The following is a 14,305-nucleotide window of genomic DNA, read 5'->3' as shown; positions in this document are numbered from 1 at the left end:
TATTATTTTTTATTAAATTTTTTATGTATATCTTTACACATGTTAGAAAAATTTAAAAAATTCAAATCAATGTTAAAAAACACTGGTTAAGAAATTTAAAAATATATTAAAAACGAAAAATTGACACTTATTCTCATAATTTTTAAAAATATTCTAAATTTCTTAAAAAATATCAATTTACTTGTTCTTTAAACAGTGCCCAATTAGCAAATTTCAAAACTAAATATAATTACTTTTTAAATTTGCGACGATGCTGATATTAATTGTACAATGAGTGCTTTTGAATAGCACTCGTTAGTATGCTTGACAATAAAGAGGAAAATGTATAAACTTATTTTTTGAAAAAAAAATAAAACAAAATAAAAGGTGACATTTTTTTCTTGACATGGGATCAGCTTTTGCTTCTTTGGACATGTTTTGTTGATAGGAAAGTGAGGAAAATTTTGTTGTATGATCGCAGATCACTTTTCTCTTGATGAATAATATATATAGAAAAAGATATTGTTATACTAATATAAATTTAAAATTTTTTATATTTTATTTGGATTTTTTATTTTATTTATACCTAACGGTTAATAAAATGATAAATTATAACTCATTTGATATAAGTTAAATAAAAAATTAAAATAAAATATAAATTTTTTTAAATTTATATTAGTGGGAGAAAATTTTATATATATATAATTTAAAAAATTGAAAACATGACGAAAATCTCGATAGATATATTATTTAAAAATATTGAAAACATGACGAAAATCTCAAATCCATAGAGTGAAGAATGCTTTTGATTGAAAGTGAAAGATGAAAGGGAAGGCATTAGGGGTTGAGAATTAGGTGTCCATCAAGGTGGGGCTAAATGGGGGAGGCCTAAGCTTGTGTAGGAGCAATAAATTGGATGGTTGCTTTTGATAGATACGTGAATAATTTTATCAGGAATTTAATTATTTTTTTAAAATATTATAAGTATTAATAGTATATTTTTGTTATTAATTAAAATTTATTAAACTTTTTGGAAATTTTACTTTTAATTTAATAATTTTTATAGTATGTTTAAAAAATGTGTTACTTATTTTTATTAAAAAAATTAAGCTCTTATTTAATTATAAATTATTATATCAATAAAAAAATCATTTATGTAATATTTAATTTAAAAAGATCTTTTATTATAATGATTTACTATATATTTTTAAGATAAAATTTAAGGTGATATTAATTATAATTGAGAGTGACCAAGAATTACTAGTAATTTTATGTTATTAGTAATATAAGGTGACATTAAATAAGTTAAAATGTTCTCTCAAATATAAATTGACATAAGGTAAAAGAGAACATAGATTAAAATTACTAATAATTAAAAATTGAAATTGAGAGTGGGAATTCCGATTTGGTTGGAGATGAAATCCTTGACACGAGAAAGAAAGAGAGGAGTGTCGGGCAAATCGGGGAACAAGTGAAAACCATGGATCATATTTGGATATTCAATTAACTCAGCCTCTTTACCCGATTTCCTCAACCACTCACAGTACCTCTTTTGCCAATCCTTAATCGAGTCAAAACCCGCCACCACCACAAGGCTATTCGGGTAATCCAAACCCGAAATATCCATTGCATTCGGCCCACATACATTAACCGCTCCATGGTCTCGATCCGACCCGTTTGGCAAAAACGCCTTCCAATACCAATCGGTTTTCTCCACCGAAACCATCGGGTCAACCGTCATTAGCTCCGACTCGGTTCGCTCTTCTCCTCCAAAAAACGGTTCAATCGAAACCAACCCGATAATTTTCACGAACCGGAGCCCCTCCTTGCAAACCCGAACCGCCACGTGGTGAGCTATGTTCCCACCCGCACTATCTCCCGCCAAAAAACACTTGCTGACGTCAGCGGTGTTCCCCAAAACGGCGCCGTTTTCGTCGAGGTACTTAAGGACGTCAAAACCGTCGTCGTTTTGGGAAGGGTAACGGTGCTCGGGAGCGAGACGATAGTTAACGGAGACGATAACGGCGTTTAGGGAACGGCAGAAGAAGCGGCAAAAGTCGTCGTACGGTTTTGAAGCCGGAGACAAGAACACGAAGCCACCACCGTGGAAAAATACGACAACGGGGAGGGATGCCGCGGAGGCAGCGGCGGAGGGGACGAAGACGCGGAACCAGATGTTGCGAGTGGTGTCAACGATGACGTCGGAGGTGGTGACCCCGTCGACGGGGTTAGGGTTTGGAGGGACGTTACGGGTGAAGAAGCTGATGAGACGGCGGTTGACGGTGCCGTTAGAGCGGAGAGAGTTGCCGATGACGAATGAGAGAAAGGAGACTGTTAAGCGCACCTTGCATGGAAGGGTTGGTTTGGGGGTTGTTGTAGGCATTGTTGGAGGTGTTGACTGTTGAGTCGACTCGCTTGACTCAGTAACTCTGATAGAAGGTGGTGTCTATGGAGATATATATGTTTTATGGTTCTCTGGAAGAAAATGTGAAGGGAGTGGGAAGTGTTATATATGCATGTGTTCCAGGCTTATTAATCACAGTAGGGATATGCAATCAATTCTGGATAAGAAATTTAACTTTTTTAAGATAAGGAAATGTGTCCAATAAAAGACTGCTGACCAATTAATAATTTTTTGAAAATGTTTTCATTTAAATTAATGATATCAAATTCTTTTTTTTCATTTTTATTTTAGATGTCTCTTTGTTTTAGAAGAATTAAGTTTTGTTTGATTAAATTGGGTTAAAATATATAGTTTATAGCTCAAATTTTATAAGTTATCATATTATAAATGTTTGTTAAAATGACTAAGAAATATTAAAATTATTTTGAATTGGTGTAACTTAATTAAACTGTTAAGGATAAATATACTTTTGTTCACTTGAGTTTGTATCGAATTCGTAACATAGAATGTGAAATTTGTAGTTTAAATTCAATCTAAACCTATTTAGCTTAATTTGAATAAACTTGATGTTAACTAAACTCGCAAAATTCCAATAATAATAATAAAGAATCAAACTTGGCAGAATTTTGGCTTTACTTTTACAAATTTAAATTAATATAATTTTTTTAACCTACTTAGAAATAACTCTCTTTTAAAAGTTATATTTTTTTTATCAAATAATTTTACTAATTTTTATTTTAAAAAATAAATCAATAAATTTTAAAATATATTATTATAAACATATTATTTAACCAGATTAAATAAGTGAACAAGTGGAAGAAAAGTCAAAATTCAAACGTTGTACTAGAATTGTAATTTTAAAACATGGATATACTCAATATATTGTATGCGTTCGACCATTCTTTGAAATTGACGTGCCTACGGGTGAAACAGATAAAGAGTGGACCCTGTTAATTGGTGGACAGGTCAATGAATGATTTTATACCATCCAACTAACCATATCATAATTTATTATTGAACAATATAGCCAAGATCTGTACCACAAAATATCTCAACTGTAACCAATAATCGTTTAACATGTTGCAATAATTTGTGAAGTTGACGAGTGTGATTTATTAGAGTGTAACAGGGCTTCAAAGCAAGTAGTCTAGTATCTTGAATCAAATTCAAAGGATACTTTCTTTGATTGAGACAAATACCTTTAGCAAGTACTAAGTCCTCAACATAAGTAAGCATAATTATAAATCCTTTAGATTATCCTTTTGTAAATAATGAACAATTAGCTTTGGATTGAGTATAATTTAATGAAAGTAGAACTTCAGTTGGTTTCACATTTCACTTATGGCTATCTTGTCTAAACCCATAGATTGACTTAGTAAGTTTGCAAACTTAATTCTTGTCTTGCAGAGAGGTTCCATATAAATATCTTAGTTGAGGTTACCATGCTAGAAGGTTGTATTTACATTTGGCTGAAAGTTTTCATAAAATTAACCTCTTTAGTCTACTTGCATTTGGTAAGATTTTTATAGGAAGAAAAGAGGTTAAGGTTCAAGTTTGATTTTTATTCAGAACTTGTAACTCAAAATTGATAGCATCTCTCCAACAACCATGTTAAAGAAGTTGCAAGAGTGTAGTGTTTACATGACAGATAGATGGTTTGATGAGCTAATTGTTGTGACCTATCCCAATAATAATCTTTCAAATAACTAAGAGGCCTTCTTACTCTCGAAGAATGTTTCACATTAATACCTTGATTAATTTTTCAATTTGTTGCTGTTATTCATTATAGAAGCCTAAATTTCTATATCTTAACTGTTATATATTAGTATCATTTGTGGAGGAACATGATCTAAATTTTTAGAAGTTTGATTTTCAAAACCAATAAACCATCAACAAACATATTTTATTGAATAAGAGGAACATGAATACTATGATTATAAAAAAGTTTGGTCATAAAATAAAACATCTTATATACAAATAAAAGTTTCTCTACTCTTTAAGTCATAAAGAACACAACTTTTTCTACCATAAAATGCATTTCTTAACTCCCATATCGAGCTTAGTTTATTAAATTGAATGATAGAAGTAAAGCAAAAGCAACCAAATGTTTTTAAATATGAAATGTCAAAAATTTGACCATTATATAAAATTAGATAAAGTATTTTGTAAAAACTTAGCAATCATTCTATTGATAAGAAACATAACATGATTTACTGCATGGTTCTAATAACGTTTAGGAATTACAAATTGAAATATAAGCGCTTTAACAATTTCTAAAATGTGTTAATACTTTTTTTTCACTATATCATTTTAATTGCTTCCTGATATGGAATTTTTTAATAAATTATAAATTAAAATGAAGTTGAATAGGGTATAAGTTAACTTTAATTTATGAAAAATATATTTATTTTTTATATATTTTTCTTTTTATAAATATTTATCCAAAATTTTGTATAAATTAAAGTATATTATTTTGCTTTAACACATTTTCATATGAGAATTAGGGCTTCCCATGTAGCTATGGACTTGCTGGCAACATCGTACATAACAGAAGCACATGGAGATTGGTAATGCACCTCAGGCAATGGATAGTACGAGTTCCATCTCATATGGACATTTGGTAATACATGTCATTACTTGGGCTTTCAAATAATTTGAGGCTGTGTTTGTGTTAACACTATTACACTCGCAGGGTAGCTTTTTACATTCTATCTACTGTTCTTAATTTCTTTATTTTTATGCTCTGTTGCTTCATTAAAACGGGGTTAAAACTACCTCAGATGCCAATTTCAAATGACAGATTTCGTGTTAGAATCATCGGCAACGTAGTCCACCTTGTCTGTGCTTCCACTTTCCATGGCTATGCCACTGTTTTTTCTGGGAGTTATGAACTCAGAATCGTCAACCATGTGAAAATTTAGCGGAAGAGAGTGAAAGGGAGAGCAATGATGTATTGGGATCTTGTGTGAAATAGAAACATAGAAAGATTCAATTTGATATGTTTCTAATAATAGTAGCTCTTTTTGACGAAGAAAATATAGGTTGAAATAATTCTCTACAGTTGATTTATACGTTTAATAATAAATAATATTTAATTTAAACAGATGAAGAGATTTGAATATATATATATAAAGAGGTGCAATTAAAAAAACTAGGGTAAAAAACCAACCTCCAATACATTATAATAGAACTATTTTGATATTGTACTTATAAATTCGTTGTAAATATTAGTGGAGTACTACTAAATTAGAATAATTTAAATACATAATGCTGATATTATTTAATAAGTTTTACTAATTAATGCTTATTAGCTTAAAAATTAAGACATAAACAAGATTTTGGTCCTTCAAAAATTTATGATATTTTCATTTTCATTCTCGTATTATAGTTTTGTTAGTATTTTCTTAAAATTTTCTATTATAAGCTAAGTGACATCTAATTTGGTTAAAAAAATATATGACATAATTTATAAGAGTGATAATATGATATCTTTTAAATGTCAATTTTAAAGTGAAAATTTTATTAAAAAAGTGAAGAATGCGATATATTGTTCATAACACAATTTATGTCCAAGTTAAATTATATAAACTAATTTAAATATTATGTAAACAAATAATAGAATAAATTATTGAAAAAAGAGACTAAATAGAAATAAAAAACAAATTTTGGCAAGACTAAAATTAAAAAAAGAATGATTGGAAATTTTAAACGAATAAACCTTATCAAAGAGAAAAGATTAAAAAAGTTTATTAAACACAATAAATATATAATAAAAATTATAATAGAAATGTATTAATACCATTTTTATTTTTTTTTACTTTTCCATCCTATTTATCTTTTTACTTTTCATACAACCTCATTAATAACTATTTTTCCCCCAGCACTAACAACAGTACAACATATCCCTTATAGTTCACATTTTTATTTGTTAATTTGCTTTGTAATAAAATCCTTGACGTGAGAAATAAACTGAGAAGTCTGGGGCAATTCGGGAAACAAGTAAAAAGCATGAACCGCGTTTGGAAAATCGATTAACTCTGCCTTCTTTTCTGATTCCCTTAACCACTCATAATATCTCCTTTGCCAATCCAGCAACGGGTCAAACCCACCCGTGAACACCAGGGTATTCGGGTAATCCAAACCCGAAATATCCAACTTATTAGGCCCACTCACATTAACCGATTCATGGTCTCGATTCGACCCGTTTGGCAAAAAGGCCTTCCAGTGCCAATCGGATCTATCCAACGAAATCAAAGGGTCCCGTTTTAGTTCCATCTCGGACTTAGTTCTTTCCTCTCCCCCGAAAAACGGTTGGATAGAAACCAACCCGATAACTTTCACAATTCGGAGCCCCTCTTTGCAAACCCGAACCGCCACGTGGTGCGCTAAGTTCGCACCCGCGCTATCACCCGCCAAAAAACACTTCGTGACGTCAGCAACACGAGGCAAAACGGCGCCGTTTTGGTTTTGGTCGAGGAATTTTATTACGTCGAAACCGTCGTCGTACTGGGAAGGGAGACGGTGTTCGGGGGAGAGACGGTAATTAACGGAGATAACGACGGCGTTATAGGAACTACAGAAAATGCGGCAAAGGGCGTCGTAAGGGATCGAAGCTGCGGACATGAAAGCGAAGGCGCCGCCGTGGAAGAACACAACGACGGGGAGGGATGCTGCGGCGGAGCTGATGGCGGAGGAGGGGACGAAGCATCGGAACCAGAGGTTGCGGGTGGCGTCGACGGTGACGTCGGAGGAGATAACGCCGTTAACGGGGTTAGCATTAGGGGGGAGCTTGCGGTCGACGACGTTGAAGAGACGGCGGTTGATGGTGCCGTTGGAGCGGCGACAGAAGTCGCTGACAGCGGAAAGGACAGAGAGGGAGAAACGCACGTTCCATGGAAGGGTTGGTTTGGTTCCTGCAGCCATGGTTCGTGTTTTTGGTGGTGACTTAACTCGGTTGGCTCAGTGACTCGGACACAATCTCACAATTGAAGAAGCTAAGTGAGGATATGTGCTTTTATGCTCAATTTCCCGACCCAGTCTTTCTAGTTTCCGTAGTTGATTTTTAGTATCTTTCACTAAGTGTAATCTAATTAAACGTTGATATTTCAATGGACGAATGAAAATTAGAGTTTAAAAATAAAAATTTATATAAAAAGTAAGGATTAAATTTTTTAAAAAAATCATGATCATGGATTATCAATAAAGATTAAAATGAATTCTTTTTGGGTCAAAATTTGTGTGTAAATCGATTTAGCAGAGTTTAAAGTTACTTGGAAGTACAAAACATGCTTAAGCGAAATTTGAAAAGCTAAGGGGTGAGAAGGGAACGGTCCAGTTTTAATTAGAAAAAGAAACATGAGACAGACATGTAATAATATTTTTTCAAATTATTTAATTTTGAAAATGATGTCTAAACCTGTGAAATTGATTCGTGTGTCTCTTAGCATTATTTTATGGCTTACAGTTTTTTTTATGATTTAATTAATTTCTTATTTTTTATTATATCACTCATCATATTTTTATTTTCCTTTTTTTAATCATACAAATTATATAAATATTTTTTTCTTAAAAAATTTTAAAACGTAACCATTATTTTGTAATCACACCGACCGATTATTTCAATATAACCCATTATTTATAAAAATAAAATATGCTTTAACAAATAATATTATTAATTTTGATGACTTTAATATTAATTTTAAATATTATTTTTTATTAAATATTATTATACTTTTATATTTTTAATGTAAAAATTACTTTTTAAATAGAATTAGAATAGGAAAACAACCCATTGTAATAATAAGACTAGGAAAATTAGGGTCTTGTGGGAAAACACAAAATACCTTCCAATGCATGTTCCTATGCTGTTGATTCCTAATTAAGTTCCGAAGAGAGGACTTTCCCATACATAAAATTTTAAGTCTAAAATCTTATAGATAACAAAATTATCAGAAAAAATGGGTTCACTGTATTTTGCTTATTTTTTAAAAATATTTTCAAAAAGAAATAAAAATAAAAATCCGTCAAAATCTTTGAATGCTGAGGCCACATGCTCTTCATTCACTATACCACATGCTTGTCTTCTTTAACCAATATCGATGGTAGATATGACACCATTAATTTCTATCCAAAAAGTTGAGGCCCCTTCAGCATTATTTGAGGGACCATTAATTGTATTTATTTACTTTTTTTAACTGTTAAGAATTTACACAAAAATTTAAAATAAGTATTTTCTTTTATTTTATAAAACTTATTATTATATTTATTATTTGAAACAAACATATTTTTTTAATTAAATACACATTAATCAATACATCAGAATTTCTCTTGTAAAAAAATTAAATTAAATTAAATTTCCACACTCTTTTCAAAGTGACCATGATTTTAAAGCAGAGAAAAGTGGATCTCAAACTCTTGGTTAACTTTATAATGGACACATTGAATCAAGAGTGGCAGAAAAGGGTCCTCATCATCAAATTTAGGTTCAAACCCTTATTCAATTGTTCTATCGCTTACCTTTGATAAAAATTGACGAATGTGCAGATGATGTTTGAGATTATCAATTTGTATCTGCGGATATGCTGCTTTCAGAGCAGAAACGTAAAACTTATAAATTAAAGAGTAAATTGGGTTTGCCTTTACATAAAATCATTAAGTTTCTAAAAGGTGTAGGTAAGTAACATTATTATTTTTATTAAAATCTCATTTTAAAAGATTTAATTTTTTTTATTTAACTTGTATTCAATTATATTTCAAAATTAGAATAAAAAGCTAATTTAATTTAATTTAATTTAATCTCTTCAATTTTCAACTTGAAATCTTTTTATTTTTAATTAAACTTAAAGATTAAGAACTTATTTACATAAAATAATCATAATTATTAATGTCATATTAAATATATATAATAGATAGTGGGAGTTAGTAATTTATTTAAAAATATATATAAATACTCTTAAAATTTTAAGATATTTAAACAATCATAACCTTTAATTTAAAAAAAATATAATATATTTTTCTAAATTTATAACGATAATAAACACTTTTTTCTATTTGTTACCGTTTATAATTAAGTTCCTCTACTATAATTTTTTAAGACCTAGGAATTCTACTTTTCTATCCAAAATTTTCACAAAATAAATTGATTAAATTATTTTATATATTCTTTCACTCAGAATTCATTGACTAATTAAAATGTCAAATTTTATTAAAAAATCTCAATTTTCTCTTCTTCAGGACGTAACATTGCACGCTACTAAAATCTTTAAAATTTATTAAAAACTAAATTTCTAAGTTCTAAAACCTTAATATTATTTTATATTCTAATTCCATCATAAATCTTCAAGTATTTAGATAAAAAACAATGTTGTAAATTTTAGGTAAAATAAAATAAATGAAAGAAATTGATTTACATGAAAAAAGGAACTTACATTCCTTTTTTTGTAAATCAATTTTTACTTTATTTTAGTTGACCTAAAAAATCTTTAATTCTTTTGCATTCCTAACAAGTGGTTAAATTGGTTATAGAAAACTATTCAGATTAAACACTGAAAGATTGCATAATTTGCTTGTATTGCAGCCATGAATGTTGCTGCCCCAGTTGTTATAAAAGGGGGGTATTGATCTAGGACAGCAGTGGTTACTCTGCATTTGAAGACTAATTTATAAAAATATGACCCATGAAGTAGTATTGAAGGAATTGGTGGACAAGATCTAGCAAGATACTTCAGTTAATGCACACCAAATCTTAATATAATGCATTATTATATGATATTTGGATACCCACTCTGGCAATAATATTAAGAAATTACACACACACAATCTTGCCATGCATGTTTACCTTTTGCTGAGCTCTACTCATCGCACACACTTCCTTTTGAGCTCTATTCAATACATATTTAAATTAGACCTAGAGAGGTTTTGAGAAAATTGACTTGATTAAGAAGGTGGACCAATTACATGTATGTAATATTATCATTAGATCTAGGAATTTGATTAGTTACTTAATGAAAAATAATTGATGGCTGTGTCTGCTGCATATAAAAATTGGATAGAAAAGCCCACTAGTCAAAAGCATGAAATCTCTTGCTGCAAAAGCAAGAATGTTAGCATAAGAGCCAACCCCCAAGTCATGCTTGTTCCACCTCCTACTTAATCAATCAAGTGAATATTCCTGAAAACTTTTTAAGGCCTGATTTGGAATGGCTTGCTTCTACATCAAACCCTTTTTGTCAGCAGTGTTGTCATCCAGCAGCAACAAAGCATCACGTCTTTGCCTCTTTAAGCCCAAATGCTTTGCCCTCTACTGCTGGTAGAATCCTTTTCCTCCTTAGTCTGCTTCACCTCCCTTTTTAATCAACAATGATACTTTGTATTCTTTCTCACACACAGAGTACTTTTTATTTTTGACATCCAATTTTTCTTTTCTTATTGTTGCTACTCTTTTAATAACTTAAAAAATTGCCTAAAAACCTTAAATCAAAATAACTAATCACTACTAAATTTGAGCACCCTTAAGACAAATCACCCAACTCATTTCAGTGTATCTATTGCTATTTTTAAGCGCATATTACCACTCTTATTAAATAAATTGTTTAAAATATTATTTTTTCTTTCTTATAACTATAATAATGATATAATTATTTTAAGAAAAAAAATAATCAAATAAAAATGATAACAAATGCATAAAAGCATAAGTAGACCCTCCCACTCATTTTTTTCAACACTAAATTATGACCCAATAGATTCCCAAGCTATTATTGATCAGCACGTTCTAATTTTTAACAAAATTCCAATATATACACAACTAACCAGCCAAAAAAAAAGGAAAATGGTACATACTTCCAACATGGATAAAGATACCACACACAAATTACCCTATGATATATCTTGTATTATTTATTATAAACTATAATCGAGAGCCAACGGAAACGTAAACAAATCCTAAATTGAGCACTTTGGGAGTCCCAAATGTATAATAGTGTCACACAGCACGGCCAGCTAAAATCACCACTAAACTTGGAATCTAGAATGCATAATCTAATTAACAGATTATAACAATAATCATTTCAAATCGGCGAGTCTTTTGGTGATGAAATCCTTGACTTGTGAAATCAACTGAGATGACTCGGGCAAATCAGGGAACACATAAAACGCATGAATCATTTTAGGGTACTCAATCAATTGGGCCTTTTTACCTGATTTCTGCAACCACTCGTAATACCTCCTTTGCCAATCTTGTAACGGGTCAAACCCACCCACAAACACAAGGGTATCCGGGTAATCCAGACCCGACAAATCCTCCGCATTTGGCCCGCTCACATTCGCCGCCCCGTGATCGCGATCCGACCCGTCCGGCAACAACACCTTCCACAGCCAATCGGTCCTCGCCACCGACACCAGCGGCGACCCCTCCAGTCGCACCTCCGAGGCTGTTCGCTCCTCCCCGCCAAAGAATGGCTGGATCGATACCAACCCGACGATCCGGACTTCCCGGAGCCCCGACTTGCAGGCCCGGACCGCCACGTGATGGGCCAAATTGGCGCCAGCGCTGTCGCCGGCAAGGAAGCACGTTGACACGTCAGCATTTTCCGGCAACGCGGCGCGGTTTTCGTCGAGGAATTTTATGATGGACTCGCCGTCGTCGTATTGCGAAGGATACCGGTGCTCCGGGCAGAGGCGGTAATTGACGGAGACGACGACGGCGGGAATTCGGCGGCAGAATCGCCGGCAAACGGCGTCGTACGCAAACGAATCCGGCGAAAGGAACGCGAAACCGCCGCCGTGGAAGAAGACGACGACGGGGAGGGAGGCGTTGGCGGCGGCGGCGGTGGGGGTGAAGACGCGGAACCAGAGGTTGCGAGTGGCGTCGACGATGACGTCTTTGGTGGAAACGCCGTTAACAGGGGTGGCGTTTGGTTGGGTTTTGCGATCGAGGAAGTTCATAAGACGGCGGTTAACGGTGCCGTTAGAGCGGCGTGCGGCGTCCGTTAAGGCTGAGAGGAAGGATATTGAAATTCGAGTCTTCCATGGAAGAACGGGTTTTGGGGTTTCGGAGAATTTGGATTTTGCTGCCATTGTTGTTGCGTTCCGAGAGTTTGATTGAGAGTGACTGAAACGTAAAGATGGGGAATCGCATGCAATGCTAATGGGCAAAGACGACACTTTATTTTAATATATTTTTTGTCGTTTTTATTGGGACTTTATCGCCGTTTAGGAAAGTTAGTAGTTGGCTAACCCCACCTTGCAAATAAATGAATTTGCCAGTCTGCCATTTTTATTTTCTTAATATTTTCTCTGTGGAAAAAGCCTAAGAATAGACCAATTAATAGAAATTTGGTCAAGCATCAAAGAATCACTTTAAGTGTTTTATTAGAGTATTAATTATAAATTCTAAATTAATAAGAAATTTTAAGTTAATGATTAATATTTGTTAATTTACAAATTTATTTCTTAATTTTTATATTAATGCTCTACTTATACTGCATATTTTTTTTTGATAATTTTTAATTTTTCTTATTTTATTTACTAACTTGAAATTTTTTATAGCGTGAAAATTTTAAAAGTGAAATTTGAATGTTATATGTGAAAGATTAAAAAAATTATCAGTTTTATACAAGTAAAAATAGTAATTAAAAAAATACTATATGAATATAACTTTTTATTTAAGATTAATATATATAATAAATAATTTTATTTTCTTACTTATCAAAAATTGATGCTATTCTCTTAAAACTTTAGAAAAATAACTCATTTAAAATATGAAAAGTTAAGAAATATATAAATGAAATAAATAAAAATTAAACTGAGTACTTGAATTCAAAAAATAGTATCATGCAATTTAAAATTTTTAGAATTATATATAGGTGTCAATTATAATTAAAAACAACATTAATTAAACTTATGGAATTATGCATAAATTTTATCTTCTAAATATTTATTATCATTGTATTAAAACAATGTTTCTGGTTTGTAACTCAATTTTTCCAATAATGCTTTTAGTTATTAAATAAAAATATCAAATATATAAGCAATGAATTGATTTTGTTAAAATATATTTCAAAGATATATGATAATATAAATGGGAAAGGTCATTATTGGGCGATTTATTGGTGGGGGACGGTTGGAGACTTCCAGATTACCTTAGAATGTTTGAATTTTTAGCCCAAACTCACCTTCTCACAACCGTACGTTGTGACATTTATAAACATTAGGTTATTTCTTTCTTTCTTTTCAAATATTACAAATGTTTTATAATTATAAATAATTTTTAATATTTCTTTTTCCATTTTAACTAACCAAATACATCTGTTTTATTTTTTTACTAAAATTATAATGCATATGCTAAGCTTTTAAATTTTGTTTAATTATTATTTTTTAAGTCTAAAGAGGCTATTTACAAATAATATTTAGTGATGTGAAGATGTTAGGCAAAATTTCTTATTTTCTGTCTGAAACTAAAAGCACTCCGCGTGGTTTGAAGGTCAATCAGTATAAATTCAATGTGATCTTCCATCTTTCTTTATCTTTTATCTTTTATAGCGTTCAATTTCTGTTTGTTCAGCGAATAATTATTTTATTTTTAGATTATGTGTAAGTTACTTTAATTATTGAATGTATAAATTATTTTTAATCACTTGTATTTTACTTTATTATTATTATATATAATACAATATTAAAATAAAGGCTATTGTGTAAAATTAGTTTTATAGCTCTACAATATACATGTATTTTATTTTTAAATAAATATATAAAAATTTAATAATGCAAAAAAATTATATTTTTATAAACAATTATGTATATAATCAAATTCTTTTAAATAATATTTTTAAAAATTTATTTTGACTTAAACTTATAATTAAAAATATTATGTATTAAAATGATAAAAATTTAATAAAATGAAATAATTTTAAAATATCATTTATT

At 30.9% G+C, this 14,305-nt stretch overlaps 3 protein-coding genes across 3 annotated transcripts; all 3 read right to left on the bottom strand.

Moving 5' to 3' along the window:
- Window positions 1-1,264: 1,264 nt before the first annotated feature.
- Window positions 1,265-2,450, bottom strand: LOC113867934 (probable carboxylesterase 18). Its single transcript, XM_027503443.1, has one exon. The coding sequence runs from the start codon at window positions 2,360-2,362 to the stop codon at window positions 1,352-1,354; it is 1,011 nt and encodes a 336-aa protein (XP_027359244.1). The 5' UTR covers window positions 2,363-2,450; the 3' UTR covers window positions 1,265-1,351.
- A 3,854-nt stretch (window positions 2,451-6,304) lies between these two features.
- On the bottom strand, window positions 6,305-7,424 carry LOC113866701 (probable carboxylesterase 18). Its single transcript, XM_027501511.1, has one exon. The coding sequence runs from the start codon at window positions 7,304-7,306 to the stop codon at window positions 6,305-6,307; it is 1,002 nt and encodes a 333-aa protein (XP_027357312.1). The 5' UTR covers window positions 7,307-7,424.
- Window positions 7,425-11,171: 3,747 nt separating this feature from the next.
- On the bottom strand, window positions 11,172-12,512 carry LOC113867882 (probable carboxylesterase 18). The gene has a single exon (XM_027503385.1). It carries the CDS (start codon window positions 12,455-12,457, stop codon window positions 11,444-11,446), a length of 1,014 nt encoding a protein of 337 aa, XP_027359186.1. The 5' UTR covers window positions 12,458-12,512; the 3' UTR covers window positions 11,172-11,443.
- Between the last annotated feature and the right edge of the window lie 1,793 nt (window positions 12,513-14,305).

Source organism: Abrus precatorius, unplaced genomic scaffold (genome assembly GCF_003935025.1).
Source record: "Abrus precatorius isolate BTA unplaced genomic scaffold, Abrus_2018 Scaffold5, whole genome shotgun sequence".
Classification (NCBI taxonomy): Eukaryota; Viridiplantae; Streptophyta; class Magnoliopsida; order Fabales; family Fabaceae; genus Abrus; species Abrus precatorius.
The sequence above is the reverse complement of the archived record's forward strand: the minus strand, read 5'-3'. Positions and strand labels throughout refer to the sequence as shown.